Source organism: Antechinus flavipes, chromosome 5 (genome assembly GCF_016432865.1).
Source record: "Antechinus flavipes isolate AdamAnt ecotype Samford, QLD, Australia chromosome 5, AdamAnt_v2, whole genome shotgun sequence".
NCBI lineage: Eukaryota > Metazoa > Chordata > Mammalia > Dasyuromorphia > Dasyuridae > Antechinus > Antechinus flavipes.
In genome coordinates, this window is record NC_067402.1 from 53,067,565 (window position 1) to 53,084,980 (window position 17,416).

The following is a 17,416-nucleotide window of genomic DNA, read 5'->3' on the forward strand; positions in this document are numbered from 1 at the left end:
GCATCTAGAAGGAGATTAATAAATGCTTATTCAATGAAAGCTAGAAAATAAACTTACTCCACTAAAGCTCTATAATATTAGCCTGGCACAATTGGCAATATGAAAGGCATATACAAGCCTTCTAAGAAGTTTTGTGCTTGTGTTTGGTTTCATGATTATCTCAATTTTAATTAACTAACTTGAAGACAAAATGTATGGCATAAAAAAGTTGGACTTGGATTTGGGAAAACCCAGAATCAAATACTATCTCTTATACATGCCTACTGTGTAACCACGGGCTAACCACGGGCTAACCACTACACCTCAGTGACCCAGACTACCTAGGACAATAAATTGCAAACATATAATAACCGCATCTATGAAATTTCCACAGATGAAATCACAGGGATGGATCATCTTTCCCCCCCATCAACCTCAGAATCTGCAGTGGACAGAACATCGGCCCTGAAGTCAGGAGGACCAGAGTTCAAATATGACCTTAGATACACACCACTTCCTAGCTTTGTGACCCTGGGCAAGTTAACTCCAATTGCCTCAGATACCTTCTCCCCACCAAAAAAAAAAAAAAAAATTCCATATTGACCAGAATCCCTAAGGAAGAAACCTCAGAAGAACATCTAATCTAGTTCAATTCCCTCAATTTTTGGTTGAGAAATTAATTTGAGGTCCAGGAAGCTGACTTGACCAAGGTCATCAGGTAATTAGTTTCAGGGGGTGAAATGTACAATATCGTCCAGGTCCAGGGCCAGTGCCATTTTCACTGTACCAACATTTTCTGTCACCGTGGGTTCTAAAGTCTCTAGGTTCTAAATTGTTTCTGCAGGAGTTGTAAAGACCTCAAATTACTTCAGAAGACTGATTCACTGCCCATCTCCTAACAGATTCCAGATACAGGAGACACATTTTTTAAAACTCGGATCCCGTGGGGGTTTGTTTTATTTGACTATGCACATTCGCTCCAACCTGGTCCCTAGCCCCTTTTTTAGCTTATCTATCACTGGTGATCCAATAGCTGTTCACCTCCCAGTTGCTCCCTGTCCGCGAGACTACTTCGCAAATCCTCGCATCTTCCCTGGTAGTCCCCAAGTGGCTGAAATTCACTCTTCTCGTCTCCACCTTCTGGCATTTCTGGCTTCCTTGAAGTACCCCCTAAAATTCCACCTTTTGGAGGAAGCGTCTCCTAGACCCCGCAATTCTAGTGCCTTCCTTCTCTCTGCTGCTTGTCTGTACATAGCTCTGCGCCCCCTCTCTTCTCTCTGACTTTGTGTGCCCTGAGCTTGGCACAGGCCTGGTACAAACAGGTGCTTCAAAAATGCTGCTGACTGGACTTTTGGGAAGTACTAGTGAACTAGAAAAGAAAAGGAATATATTTAAAAAGAGGAAACATTTCCAAATAAAACTAATTTTTTTTAAGTGTAAGTAGGAGGAGAGGAATAACATTCATCATCCTCAACAGAAGACGCTCCAAGAGCTCACCCTTCTGAGAAAGGAGGGCAGGGCGGCTCGCGAGTTATTTGGGGGTCGGGGAGCGCCCATCCGGGAGTCCCACAAGGCGATGGCGGGGCTGGGATCACCTCCCGGGAAGGTTCCCCGTGGGAGAAGGGGTTAGAGCACGAAGAGGGGCGGAGTCAAGGCGGTGAGGGGCGGGGCTGACGCGAGAGGCAGAAGTAGCAGCTCAGGGCTGGGGCAAGCGAAGAAGGTGGGGCCAACGCGCTTCCGGGCGAGGCCGAGCACAAAGAACGCGGGCCTCGGAAGCGCCAGAGTGAGGGAGAAACGCGCTCTGTTGCCAAGGAAACACGGCGCACGCGCAGCTCTTCTAAGCGACCCGCCCACGGAATCCTGGGGAAGTAAGGAGCGCGAGAGGGCGGCTCGTACCTTTCAGCGCCTGGTGCATACCCCCAATGCCGCTGTACAGCTCCAGCACCCGCAGCGGCTCCATCGCTCCGCCTCCAAATCTGTTCAGGCTGGGTCCCTCAGTGTCTCCTCCCCCAACCCCGCCGCCTTTCGGTTCCACGGGAATTCAGTTTCGTGCCCCGCCCCCACTACCTGGGGAGCACGTGCAGGCCTCTGCTTGGGGCGGAGCAAGACAAGGGACGCGCAAGGCATTGTGGGAAGCAAAGCGCTGGGAAGGGGGCGGGGCTCAGGTCCCCGGGGGAGCGAATCATTGCCCCCAGGGCCATCAATCAACGGACAAGCATTTATTCATTTAAGCACAGATGCAGCCCCTGCCCTCAAGGAGCTTACAGTCTAATGGGGAAAATAACCAATCAGTTTATTTATATATCTGCAAAAGACACAAACATGCCTTTTTAAAGAACTCTTTTCTAACTGTAAGAACTATCTTAAAGAAACTTTGTTCAAAAGGACTCTTCCACGTCACAAATGTTGAGGCAGCTGGGGAAACCACATTGCCTGAGCAGCAATCCGCTTAGCTACTCCCAAGTATTCAAAGCTTGTGTGGTTACTCTATTTCTAGAGAAACTTTTACAACCTGAAGGAGGGAAGTAACTTACTTACCTTCTCCCTCTCTTTGCTGAATTTCCACCTCTTTTTCTCTGTTTCTGTCTCTTTGATGGCTTTAACTCTGTCTCTCTGAAAACCAGAAACATCTAGGTCTGATCATTTATCTCTAGAACTTATTCCAAATTATGTTTTTCTTAGCTTAATTTAGCCATGTTCTTCCTCCTTTCTTCTCCAAACCATATTCAAATTAAGCCTAAAAAGCTTCCTGTGGATTCCTGTAGTAAATCATTATGGCCACAGCTGTGACTGGTTACAGACTTTCAAATTATATTTATAATAATTTACTCTCTTGTTTAAGCTTTAGACAAACTTTTGTAAATCTTGTTTTAATTTCTCTTCACTTTATTACAAAAGTAGGAGAAGGAAGAGAAAAGTAGATAGTTTTTACCAGAATATATTTTTCTTTTTTCTTTAACGAACAAAAACCTACATAAAAGATAGCTAAATTCCTAATAAAATTACCACTATCATTTCACAGTTTCTCCATTCCCTCCCCCCAAACTACAGCTAATATTTCAATCAAAATGCATTTATTAGGCAATTCCTATGTGCTAGATGCTAGAGTTAGGAAAACAAAAATGAGATGGTCCCTACCTTCAAGGAGTTTACATTCTAGAAGGATATAATCTAGGCACTGATGAGTAAATACTAGATATAGTACATACAAAATGAATACACAATGAATGGGTGTGGGGCAGGGAGAAGGAGAATAACACCAATAGTGGAGGATTCAGAAAAAATCTGCAGGAAGTTGTCCTCAATCTACCTCTGAAGAGAGTGATGAAGTTTTAAAAGATGATGAGGAGAGAGCATTTGATTCTTGGGGCAGGAGGCCAGTTAGCAGGATATGGAATTTTGCACCGGGAACAATGAGTAGATTTATTTAGCTGAAGCATGCAATATAATTGTGTAATCAACCTGAAAAAATTGGCTAGGATCAATAAATTTAGTAGATCTCTGATAGTATTGATTGAAAGTTCAATTTGAAATAATAAAGCACTTCAACTCAGATTAACAAAAATAGGTTGCCAGTGACACAGAAATAATAGCCAATAGAGGCTTTTAAAGGTTACCCAATGCTTTTTGTTGATGTTCAGTTGTTTTTTAGTTGGGAAGGATTCTTCAAACCCTATTTTGGATTTTCTCAGCAAACATACTAGAGTAGCTTGCCGTTTCCTTCTTCAGCTCATTTTACACATGAGGGAACTGAGGCAAACACGATTAAATGACTTGCTTAAGGTCACACAGCTAGTGTCTCTCACCAGATTTGAATTCAAGAAAATAAGTCTTCTTGACTTCAGGTCTGGCCTAGTGCTACATAGCTACTTTATAGATATTATTTAATTTTATTTTCACAACAGTCTAGGGAATTAAAAACTCAATTAAGCTTACAAATGAGAAAACTTGAGACTCAACAAGATTTACACAGATTAACTGAAGTAACCTCTAGGCAGTCTTAGAGGGAAGTTGAAATCAAGTCTGGACTCCAAGCACAGAGTTCTTTCCTTGACCCTTTTGGCAATCGCTTCAAATATATATGCAGGACCTGATTTAGAATTTGAGACCTTGGTTTTGATATAAACCAAATTTTGGAGTCTATTCCTTTAGAGGAGTGAGAGGCCTAATGAAAGACCTCCTATTCGTACTATGGCAAAGTGTCTCTTGCCATGTTAACAACGAAACGTGGGCTGCTATCTTGGCTATACCTCTTTCTGCCTTATCTCTTGCTATAGAGAGGCAACTGTTTAATGATTTTGAGATAAGGTTTTTCCCTCCCAAAAAATTAAGACAGACCTTTATGACCTGTCCTCGCAGGAAAAAAAAAAAAAAAATGGCCAGAATAGAAGATTGTTTTGTGTTTTTGTTTTTGTTTTTCCTGAGAGATGAAAGTTAAATGGAAGTTTCTGCTGAGTTGTTTTTAACCAATAAAAATATTTTTTCTCTATCCTATGTCTCTCCTCTTAAAGAAAAAAAAAAAAAAACCTTAGTAGTTAATCAAAATAAATTCCCTAATTGATCATATCCCAAAATATATCTCATTGTGCAGCCTAAGTCTATCATTTCTCTGTCAGAAAGTGAATGAGTCCCCTGGAATCCTGGCTGGTCAATGAATTGTCTGGAGTCCTTAAGTCTTTATGTCATTGATGTTAAATCATTCTCCTGATTCTGTGTACTTTGCTGAGCTTCAAGATCACTAAACAGTATATGTCCCCTTTGACCCAGTGATTCACTACCAGGCTTATTCCCCAAAGAAATTGAAAAAAGAGGAAAAGGACCCATATGCATAAAAATATTTACAGCAGCTCTTTTGTGGTGGCAAATAACTGGAAACACAAAGGGTGTGCCCATTAGCTGGGAAATGGCCAAACAAATTATGGCATATGGACGTAATAGAATATTATTTATTGTACTACAACAAATTATGAAGGAAGTAGTTTCAGAGAAACTCAGGAAGACTTCCATGAACTCCACTGAGTTTTGTGGAAAGAAGCAGCATGGAGATGATTGTAATTGAGGAGCACCAGAGCAAGTGGGAAGCTGTCAGAAACCATGGGCAGCTGGAGGACTCTACAACACTGGGAGTCTCTGAACAGCAACTCTTTCTGCATTGAATTTCAAAAGAAAGTAGCTTGCCTTCTCCAAGTCCTGAGTCTTTTGGTTGGAGCTCATTTCCCAAATTTCTCTGAGGTAAGTAGATTAGTGAACTCATTTAAGAATGTGTGCTAATAGCACTTGTATTACTTTACCAATTGTTTCTGTCCTGATTAAATGTTTTAAACGTCTCAGTGCTATTCCTTGCCCATTTTTCTTGGCCTGGTGACCACCTGAATACCTATGTCTGAACTTCCACCAAAAATTCCTTGTTTTTGAACTGCCTGGAGGCAAATAAACCAAGTAAATTACATAAAGAATCCCCCATAAATGGAATCTTAATGTCTGAGGTTCCAGAGGTGATGAGAGCAGAAATAACATGGGGAGAGAGATAAATAAAACTTTATTAGAGATCAGAATATAGCTATTTATCACTAATTTAATTTCACATTTAATCACTAGACAGTGAGCAGCAAATACCAACAATGTGCCCTCAACTAAACTAGATGGATAGTATGAAAGGGGAAAAAGTAGAAGACAAAACCCCTTGATTTAAAAAGCTTAGAATCTTTTGAAAGAGATAAAACACATCTTCAAGACAATATAAGACAGTATTTGATCACTGCCTACATATCTCAATCAGTATATCAATGAAGCTAAGTACAATAACATAAAATTGACTTTACTGTTTATGCCTTTCAAAGAAAATTCTGAAAAGCATTTAGTTTCTGTGAATACCTCTAATCTACTCCAGATGGTTTGTCAGATGTAGGTTTGTGTGGAGAAAAATTTTTAAAGTTTAACACACGTAAAAGATATAAAAGGTAAATTTTCACTCAATTGCATCATCTTTTCTTGAAGATTTTCATTCAGATCTTTCACTCTGTTCCATAAACTGTACTAAAGTGAATAAAAGTTCTGAGCCATGTTTTTTTTTTAAGAGACAGTATGGTGTAATGGAACAATCACTGAAACTAGAATTAGAAGACCTGGTTTCAAATCTCCCACAAACTTCCACTATGACTATAAGTATGCCTCCGGAATTTACTTACCCTGCCCGGCCCTTGTCTATAAAAATCAGGGAATCAGAATAGATCATCTGTAAACTTTCCCTCCTATGATCATTCCTACAAACCATGATCTCCATGATTAATTTTGATTTTGGCAACATATAACCACTAGATACAATATTATAATTTATCTTTAATCTGTCATTTAGTTATTTGGGGAATTTTGAAGTTTGAAAAAATAATCAGAAAAAGAGAGACTAAAAAATGAAAGAAAAAAGAAGTCTTATAGTCCAGTGACTACAGTCTTTCATTAGAGATGATGGTTATCTCATTTGTAACATATCAACAGCAGAAAAGAAACAGGAACCCTTGGCTATGTCCTGTTTCTAATATCATAGGCAAGATTTAAACAGAAAAAGAACAGATGGAAAATTATATGTCATATAACATTCTTAGAGAATATCAATAAAAAATTTTTCTGTAGTAAACTGTTTTCTTATTTCTTCTGTACAAATCATATTATCCCAGAAAAGGATAAATGTAAAATAAACATTAGAACTTAAAAGGAAATGTGAAATTCAAGTTTTCTGTTGAAACAAGCCACATTACTTCCTCTTATATGTTGGCAAATTGTATGGTTCCTGGTCACAGATTTTTATATTTGTATTTTATTTATTGGAATTCTCCATGAAATAAGAGTATTCTCATTAAGTGATACTTCTGCAAGTGATTTTTGAGTTACAATCAAAATAGCCTTTTGTCTTTTTTATGTAATCTTATAGAATCAAAGCTAGATGGAGTTTTTGGAAGTCATAAAATTTATTCCTCTTCCTTTTCTAGATGAAGAAACTGAGTCCCCAAAGCTAAGTGATTTGTCCAAGATCACACAGCTAATCAATGACAGAGCTGGTACTAGAATATAAGTTAGGTATCTTGCCAACTATTCTAGTAGTCCTCTTCTTTAGACCATAATGTCTTCTCATCACAAACTATCCTCAAATAAACATGGTAGCCAGACTTAATAGACATAATCATCATGACTATAGACACTCCATAGTTGGGAAAATGGTCTTGTTACATTTCTGTTCCTTTTACCATTTTATCATCTTCAGCAACAACCAGAGGTCACTTCTTCAGCAAAAGTGGAAATAATTTGTTATTATTTGGAGCAAAGACAACTTTGCCCAGAAATTTGCAAACTATGAGGCTAACTGATACACTAAATGTTAGTTAGCTCCTTAAAGATCAGCCGGTTGTGAGTCTGAATCTCCAAATGTCTTCTAAAATCCTCTGCTACATGACTAAGACTGGACAAAATTGATATAATTTCTCAGGTTTACTCCTAGACAGTAACTGAAAATGGAGAAGAATTTACCTCAATGAGCAGTGCATTAGAATTTTTGTTACTATGAGCCAGAGATGATCTATATTTTTCTTGTCTGAGTATAGCTAAGGAAGGAAAATGTTATAACCATATTGGTCACAGGTTGATGAATATTTTTGACCACAATGCTTTCAAAGACTATCTACTTAAGTTTCAGAAAGATTGCAATCTGTATCAGTGGAGTCTCTAAACCAGGAAAAGAAATCAAAGACCCTTAATATTCGAAGAATTTTGCATAACTGGTGTTTAAACAGCTATACTGTCTTGCCACAATTTAACTAAATTAATGTTTAAGGAATATAACTTATTGAAAAAAAATCATCAACCTCATGACAGAATAAAAAACTAATTTCTTCCATCATTTTCAAAAACTTTTTTTAATCAAAGATTATAAGTAGTTTGAAAGTAAGAAGTGTGCATAAGTTCCCATGTTTTCCCCCATTCTATCAAATGAAATCTGGGGAAATGGACATGGGAGAAAAAGGAAACAGAAGCAGATAAAAGGAAATCTGATATCTTAAATTTCTGATTATTCCTTTGCCCCCACTTCCCTAGTGAGTCATATGAACATCCAAAGCTGTTGCCTAGACAACCAAATTATTATAGAGTTAGCCACAAACATACCAGAAAAAGGAAATCACCAAAATAACCAACATCACTTCCCCTTTTGGCAAAGTTTTAAAAGACAAGGGGAAAAATAATAATGGAAAATTCATCCTTTTAGTCTTGCTAATTAAAAAGGCTCAATAACTGCACTACTATGGACTATTTACATTGAATCCAAAGTTAATAAAAGGAACAAAAATGTTAAGGCTTTGTATTTGTTCTTCTAGGTCTTATTATTGTCAAGTCTGTACTTATTTAGAATGACCTGAAGTGAATTTGTTTTACTTCTAAGTTTGTATGTTTTTAAACATAAATTGAATAAAGGAAAAATACCTATTTATTCAACAAAGTAAAAAAAAAAAAAAAATCTTTTTATCTGGATCTGTGATTTCTTTGGAACTTCTAGTATGGAAATGGCTTACACCAATGCTGATCAGCCACTAAGGGGCAAAATGACCGGGCCATGGATTTACAGCTTTCCTGTGTTAAAGGCAACATTTGGACATAGATCTCGCTAATGGAAAAGCTTATCCTTATCCTAGCTCTCCACAAGAAGCAGAATGTTAGTTAAAGATATTTGATTTTACATTAGAAAATAAAAGCAAGTAATCAGAAGAAGAAATTGCCATAAGTGATCATCCTCTCCATTCATATTCATGCATACATATAATAAGTACACCCTGTTCTAATTATTCAGTCCTGACCTTAAGGAGTTTGCTTTACAAAAACCCTGGAGAGGTCTGTGGATCCTTCTCCAGTAGACTAAGGCAGAGGAATCTTCCCCAGGATCACACAGATAGTTCTGAGTGGCTGAGGCCATAGTTGACCTCAGAGGCAACAAGCTGACTCAGCTCTGAGTTGCACTGATTCCCTCGCGTCCTCTGAGGCACAAACCTGGGATCTCCCAATTTCTACTCATACTCGGGACATATTCTGCTACATTCACTCTGCATCTTCTAGAACTAACAATGATTGGTTTCGGGATTTGGTTTCCATCTAAGGTCATTGTAACTTTAAAATAAAACCCTGTAGGGAAGCATTAAATATAGACTACGGTGAACTTCAATTGCATCCAAAAATGGAGGCAGAAAAGGAGGAGCTAATCCCAGGAATCACTGAATAACTTCAGACAGAAAACATACTATATTTTAATAATGGAATGGGGCCATCACATTATAACTATATTTATACAAAGTTCCAAGCATTTTCAGGAATTTTTTTTGAACTCTCAAACTTAGTGAGGACCTATATTAATAACTTCTATCATTTAACATTTCTCTGCTTTCTGTTCCCCAAAGGAGAAACTCTGATTTGCCAAAGATAACATAGCAAACAAAATCTTATCATGGAAATGTCATGATTTTGAAATTTAATCTGTAATCTATCTTAAACTAGAGAAAACTTAAAAAAAAAAAAAAAAAAACAAGCCTTGAGGAGAGAGTAATAGGCTGACATTAATTCTGCAGGCCTTAAAATGTATTTTCATTTCATTTTCTTGTCATTACCCATTATGGAGTAGTGAAAGGGATACTAGCCTGCTCTTTGGTTCCTGGGATCTGGGTTTTTGCCAGTTTTTGTTTGCCTTTTAACTAAGGAAAATTTGGAAGCATATTCTTTGGCTCTGATTGTCTTATTTGCAAAATTATGAAGTTGAACTAGATCAAGGATTGTCCTTTGACAACCAAGAGGTATGTGAATAGATTTCCTGAAGTTCCTTTATTTCAATATAAATGGTTTCTTTTGTAATTCTATGAACATTATTATGTGGAACTAAAGTAGTATTTTCAGAATGAACTCCCAAATCTATACCAGAAGGCCCATAGGTATCATAATACAAAAAAGATTAGGAACCCCTGGACTAAGTAATTCCTGAATTCACTCTCACCTTTATAGTTCTATAAATTATTATTTGCCCAGGTTTATTTCTCAGATCACAGAGGTTAAGTATTAAAAGAAATAAAATTTAAATATAGCACCCTAAAGAAAACCCCATTTGCTTATTATGTTAACAAAAAGAGGGGTTGAAAGTGATCCTAAGGGCATTTTTAAACATTTATTTCATGCTTGGAATTATGGTTTGGAAATAAGATTTGACACATAGAATTATCACCATTCTTACCTCCCAATTGCTTGAACTCAAACCTGTCATTCTAACATGTGTTAACCTTGGTCTACTTCTCCACCTTTCACTGGAAAATCTCAATCATTAATTTGTTTTTATACATTGTTATGTACATTGTGCTTTCTCATCTTATGTATGTATCAGATAAAGTAACTATATTACTTACCTGCCTTTAGGTTCCCATGGCTCTAATGATGAGTTTGAAGATGTGAGCTTCAGCAAGTATTAATAGTCATTTCACCATTCCAAGCCCTTCAAGCAGAATCTCTCTCTCTAAATCATGGCATAATATGAGATCCCTTAAGCCAACAAGGAAATGCTGTTCAATGAAGAGCAGAGCTTAGACTTAGAGTACCACTTACTAGTTCTTTGTTTACTTATTATTTATTAGCTTTATGAATTTGGGCAAATTGCTTCATGTCACTGGTCCTCAGTTTACTTATTTGTAAAATAGAATTGATAAGCCAAAATCCAAAGGAAAAATCATTCATCACACATTACAAAGGTTTGCCATTTTATTACATGAAATAACTCATAGACTTAATCAACCACAACTAAGCCAGACAGAGTCAAGTGATTAAGCAACTTGCTTATGGGAAGAAAGGATGTTATAGTTCAGAGGAAGGAGGGAGAAATAAAGGTAGGATCTAGGGAGTGACAATGATGTGCAATGAGATATCCAGACCATCTTAAAGATGCTAACAAGACAATCTAGAAAAACTGACCTGATTGATTGATAACAGGACCAAGATGGGCTCATTTGAGAATAATCTGGTTTAGAGTTCCCATCACTTCCATACTATAGAATCCAGCTGAACACCTTATCATTCTTTAAACATGACACTCCATTTATTTTCTCCGGGTCTTCATACAAGCTTTCCTCCCAGTACTTCTCCTTAGCTTTATCTCTTGGAATCCCGAGTGCTTTTCAAAGCTCAGCTCATGATCTTCCACATGAGGCCCTTCCAGATTATCCATTTCAGCTCTCCCTAAATTACACTGTCAGTATTTTGAATGGAACCCTGATCTAAAGGATGAACCATATGGTTCAGATCAATTCCACCTGCATGAGAGGGCAAACACACAGAGAGAAGAGCTCTGGTTTTGTCAGTCTCCTGGCTGAGTGACTTTGATCAAAGGAAGTCACTTAATTTCAAAGTTCTCTAGGCGGTACCTCAAAAAAGTTTTATTTGCCTAGTTTCTTTAACTATAAAATGAAAGATCAAATGAAATACTTGTAAATCACTTAGAGTGCTTGGCACATAATTAGCAATATATAATTCCTATTATTAATATTATATTAATAAGATCACAGTTACAGTCTCTATCTCTAGATATGTACGTTTGGTTCATCTTTGTATTTCCAGAACCTAGCATGGTACTTGATAAATAACGGTGCTTCATAAGTGTTTGTTGAAATTACAGTGTATGATTATAATGATGATACTGATGCTATTGCATCATTGTCATTGCATTATTTTAATAGCTATTACTATTGCACTGTAAGAAATTACAAAAAGGGAATGTTCCTGAGTAACTTTGGAATAATAATATTAGTGGTAATGGTATCCATAGGTATGAGCATTTATATAATATTTTAAGGCTTGCAAGGTTCTTTACATATGTTATCTCAGTTAAACCATACAATTAAACCATGTCCTTCTCTTTGTGCCACCATTTGAGACTTTTGCCAAGTGGTTTGCCATTTCCTTCTCCAGTTCATTTTACAGATGAGGAAACTCGGGCAAATGGGGTTAAGTGACTTGCTCAGGGTTACACATCTTGGAAGTGCCTGAGACATGTGAGGTAGCTATTATTTTTCCCATTTTACAGATAAGGAATCTGAAGTTAAAAGAAGCTGTGTACAAACAGATGCAGAGATAAGAACAAGGAGAACAATTTCTATAATAACAGCAGCACTATAAAGACAAACAGCTTTGAAAAACTTAACTCTGATAAATGCAATGACCACCATGTTTCTAGTGGACTGGTAAAACATTCTATCTACCTCATGGTAGAAAGGTAATAAACTACAGGTGCAAAATGAGACCTATAGATTTGGACATGGACAATTGGACATTTCTTTTGCTTGGCTACAAATTTTTTTACAAGATTGTTTGTGTTCTTACTGTTTTTTTCCTTTTCCCCAATGGGAGGCCTGGTAAGGGAGGAAAAAAATTGTTAACTGAAAAGATGCAATTTTTAAAAGTACATACCACGAAGTTTTTTTAAAGTTTTTTTCTTGATGAAAATCATATTTGGTCTATTTTTTAGTTGTGTATTTATCAAAGTGCTTTACAAACTCTATTGCATACATCATATTACTCATGTCATTCCACTGAGATAATTTAAATAAATGATATTTGTTGGTTTTACAGATTAGATTAACAATAAAATTCCATAAGAATCTGGATAATTGGTCCAGGAAATGGAAGAGTTAATACCTTTGTAGAAATCTAAAAATATTTTCCATTGCTGAGAATTCAAACCTGAAACATAAATTTTAAAAATTGATTCCATATTACGGATAATTATCCTGGTTTTTTTCCTGGTATATTTTCCAAGAATTTGGTTTTCTATTTATTAATCAATGCATCAATAAATCACATTGATTGAATACTTACTATGTTCTAGGCACTAAGGATACAAATACAAATTATTTCTATATTTAACATTACTGGGATGATTGCTGATCTGTGCTCCCTACGCTTTAAGAAATACTGTGAGGGGCAGCTAGGTGGCGCAGTGGATGGAGCACCAGCCCTGAAGTCAGGAGGACCTGTGTTCAAATTTGAACTCAGACACTTAACAAGTCCTGGTTGTGTGACCCTTTAGTAATTAGGCCACTTCTGGAAAACTAGGTTCATTCCTGCGTAATCCACTTTAGTAAAGACTAGACCTGGGCAAGTCACCTAACTCTAATTGCTTCAAGGGGAAAAAATGCTGTGGAAAACAGAAGACGTACAAGAGAAATGACAAATGTCATTGTCGTTTCAAAAAGAAAGAAAAGAACAGAGCCTATGAGCACTAGACTACTGAGCTCTTTCAGGAGAGGGGGTAGCAGATAATTTTATTCTCCCAAGAAACTTCAATTTTTCCTTTCACAGTTTCAACCTATTGTTCCTGATAATATAAAATAATTAATTCTTCTGCATGATAGCCTTCCAAATATTTGAAGACAATACTTTTTCCTACCAATTTCTTCTTTTTTTTTTCTAGGATAAGCAAAGTTGCTTCAGTTGATTCTCATACAACACATACTTGAGGCTCTTCACTGTGCTTATTGCGACTCTCTAGAATATCAAAGTCATTGCTTTGATATTGTGCCCACAATGAACACGATAATTTGGATGTCATTTACCTGGGCAGAGGAATATTAACTTCTCTAGTCCTGAACATCATGCTAATCTTGAGACAGTCCAAGATCGCATTAACTTTTTTAGTTATGATATCACACTACTGATTCCTATTGAGTTTCCGATTCACTCACAGCCTAGATCTATTTCAAATGAACAGCTATCTGTCTATACCTCCCTGCTTTGTAGTTGTGACATTCATTTTTTTTCCAAGTATAAGAATTTAGATTTATCCCTACTAAATTTCATCTCCTTCAGCTTGGCCCACTGTTCTACTCTATCCAGAATTTTTTTTTTTTAATCCTGTCACTTACTCAGGCTATTAGCTTTCCTTCCTAGTTTTGTGTCATATGCAAATTTTACAAGCATTCCTTTATCCAAGTCATTGATTAAATATTAAACAGCAAAGGGATGGGGATGGATCCTTAGCACACTCAAATGCAGAATCATTTCCAAAATGTTATTGAATCGTCAATGATTATTCTTTGGGTCTTGCCATTCAATCAAGTCTTAATCTATCTACTAAACTCACATTTCTCTCTCTCTCTCTCTCTCTCTCTCTCTCTCTCTCTCTCTCTCTCTCTCTCTCTCTCTCTCTCCTTCTTCTCTCTTCTATCACCCCTCCTCCTCTTCCATAAATATATCATGAAAGTTTATATCAAATGCTTTATTATAACCTAGGCACATTTTATCTCCTGCCTATCTCCAATCTACCAGCATAGCAACCTTATCACAAAAAGAAATGCAGTTAATATGGCCTGACCGATTCTTTTTTTTTTTTTTTTAATGGAAAGGCATTTATCAAGTTCCTACTATGTGCCAAGTCTTGTGGCCAATATTATGACATATTTTTGACAAGTCACACTAGTTCTTAGTGACCACTGTTTTTTATATATAACAGATAAGTTGGATAACAAAGTCAGACCATCAAAAATCTTAGACTAGAACACTGGGCCAAATCTAATAAAATATAATTGAAAAGGTTTAACTGTAAAGTCTTCTACATTTTTAAAAAATCAACTTTGAAAATACAAAATGGAAGAGATATACTAAGAAAATAGTTCATCTGACAAAAGATCTTTTTTTTTTAATGCTGTTGAGTTCAACATGAGTCAACATGATAGGTTGTGGCAAATCCTCTCCCCCTAAAAAAGCATGATATTAAGCTGCATTAAGATGGACAAAGGATCCTGGGACTAGAGAAGTGATAACCCTTTAGTAATTAGGCCATGTCTGGAAAATTAGGTTCATTCCTGAGTAATCTACTTTAGTAAAGACTAGAATCTTCAGGAAAGAATCCAAGAAAGTCAAAAAAAGTTATTGAAGAAGTTGGAGATCATGACATGATGATCATCTATAGGCACCCACCATGGCATGCTTATATTAAGGAACACTTCGGGGCTAGGGAAAGGGAGAGAGAGGAGAGCTCTGTTAATACACAAGAAGGATAAAACTCATTCTACTTGGTCCAGAGGGCAGATCTAGCAATGGTAGGTGGAAGTTTTAAAGAACAAATTTGGGCTTGATGTCAGAAATATTTCCTAACAATCAAGAGTTCTCAAAAACTGTAATGTATTTCCTTTCAAAATAATATTTTCTCCCTTATTGGAAAGACTCAAGCAAATGTACATGGTCACTTTTGGGTTTCTTAAGAGGGAATTCTTGTACAGATATGGTTTGGCGAAATGTCCTTCCATGTCCCTTTCAATTTTAAGATTTGGTATTTCTGTGATTGCCTTCTAAAGGACAGACCTGGTGCACCATAATTGTGTGTGTGTGTGTGTGTGTGTGTGTGTGTGTGTGTGTGTGTGTGTACAGGAACTCAACAATCATTCCCTGGTCATTTTTATTTTGTTTTTTGTTTTTATTTTTTTTAATGGTGTTTTTTATTTTTAAACTTATTCCAAATTATAGAACTATAGGACCCTCAGGTTTTTAACTATTCCATTTTTCCTGTACTTCACTCTGCTATGAAAACTAAAAATCAAAAACCTCTTCATCCACAGGCTCCCTTAAAAGGCCCCCCAAATGAAATCCATACTGCTGCCAAGCCTCTGCCTCATTTTGAAGGATTCTGGGGGAAGGGGTACAGAGTAATGGATGTCATGACTCACTGTGTGTTTCAAGCTTTGCCAGCCACAAAATTTAAAACAGAAGAGAATGATTTTTTTTTAAATTACAGAAATGTTGATCAAGCAGGGAAGTCTGCAGCACAGAGATTAACATTGTGAGAACTCCATGACCCATGCTGTGTGCAAAAGGATATCCAATTCAACTGTCCCCTGGATAGCACATTATGGGCCCCTTCCCCCCTCACCTCAGCCCTCCAATATTCCATGATTTCTATAATAAAACCTGGAGAGTTACCCAGAAGAAAGCAGCATTAAACAAGACAATACCAAGGAAATTAGGATCCTTTTTCTAGTTTTTGTTTTTCCTATTGAAAGGAAGAATCAATATTGAAATTCTCCACTATAGTTGTCTATCCACACTCACTTTGTGTAAGCACTTACCATGTGATTGGGGATCCCGCTTTGTCCTTTACATTTTTTTCTTACAAATGAAAATTTCTGATAATCACCCAACCCAAAGTTTCTGGAGCAGGGAGCCAATGTGGAGCCTGAAAAGAAGTTAAAAAAAAAGTAAAGAAATATACTTTAAGATCCTTTAATATTTTTTATTGTCCAAGCCCTGAGAAACAAATCTCTCTGCAATGGATATATTGATCCTAATTCTTACTTGCTAGGGGGAAAATTAGGTAACTTATTAAATTAATGCTTCAGTGATATATGGTAACAATTCTAAATAATGTACCAAGCACTTTAAGTGCCATTGTTATATTAGAAAACTGAAGGAAAAAAACCACAGGGAGAGAACGATTAAAGTCACAACATCCCATACTTTTAAAAAATGTAATTGCTTGTTCTATCTTTAACAGTCTATAGGAATTACTGATTTTTCACTCGACTCACCACCAATCTTCTTTCACCATGGAATACTTGTTCTATTGGCCACTAAATCTCAGTATCTGGGCCAGAAGATAAATGGAAATTCCTCCAAGAAGTGGCAACCCTGAAAGGTGTCCTGGTGAAATGGGTCTGTCCTGCCCTGTGTACACTTTAAAAAATCCAAAGCAAAAAACTACAGTCTAGCACAGTTGCCAAGGACACTGATTTTGAAATGAAAATCATACTGTGTGTGTGTGGGTAGCATGAGTCAATGAAACAATTTCCTTAGTGATAACAGTTGCCTCAGCTACATAGATTACTAAGAATTCTCAGTTGTAGGCAGGCATTTTGATGGTTTTCTAAACCCCACTAGTCATTTCCTTTACTCAATTGCTAACTCTTCTTCCAGGATACAGTCTTGCGGCTGTTTTGTATGGTAACCCAGCAACAGTTACATATGGTATATTTTATGAAAATGGATGGGCAAATAAAAGTTGGATTTTTGTTTCTCTCCTATTAAAATTCACTGTTATTACATTAAGATTGTCTAACTTGATGAAGTTGTTATGAAGTAGATAATAATAGTCTTTTTGTGAGAAGCACAAGAAGTCTAACTAAAGAAAACATGATTTAATAAAGCTTGGACAGATGTTAGGAGATAGTGGAAGATAGAAGGATCTGGCATGCGATGGTGCACAGGGTCACAAAGGGTTGGACATGACTGAATAACAACAAATAATTTAATAGAAAATAGGAATCTAAATTGAGAGTCAGAAAGGACATTAAGGCCATCTAGTCCAATCCTCTCATTTTTCAGGTGAGGAGCTAGGGCTCCAAGAAGTTAAATGATTTGCTCAAATTGCCACATGTAGTAA

The 17,416-nt window shown here is 36.8% G+C and overlaps 1 protein-coding gene across 4 annotated transcripts in view; it reads right to left on the reverse strand.

The window, feature by feature from the left end:
• The window catches only part of TRDMT1 (tRNA aspartic acid methyltransferase 1), a 61,345-nt gene extending 44,606 nt beyond the window's left edge, over nucleotides 1-16,739 (reverse strand). The window contains exons 1-2 of one of the 4 annotated variants that reach the window (XM_051963131.1): nucleotides 16,566-16,739; nucleotides 16,107-16,213 (exon numbers count right to left, since the gene is read on the reverse strand). Coding sequence is in view for 1 of the 4 variants with exons in the window: in XM_051963130.1 (XP_051819090.1) it covers nucleotides 1,876-1,939 (64 nt within the window). In the remaining 3 variants the exon portion in view is untranslated. Of the gene's footprint in view, nucleotides 1-1,875; nucleotides 2,182-2,517; nucleotides 2,593-10,403; nucleotides 10,521-16,106; nucleotides 16,214-16,565 lie in introns of those variants that run through there. The other 3 variants (XM_051963133.1, XM_051963134.1, XM_051963130.1) reach the window with 3 other exon arrangements.
• Between the last annotated feature and the right edge of the window lie 677 nt (nucleotides 16,740-17,416).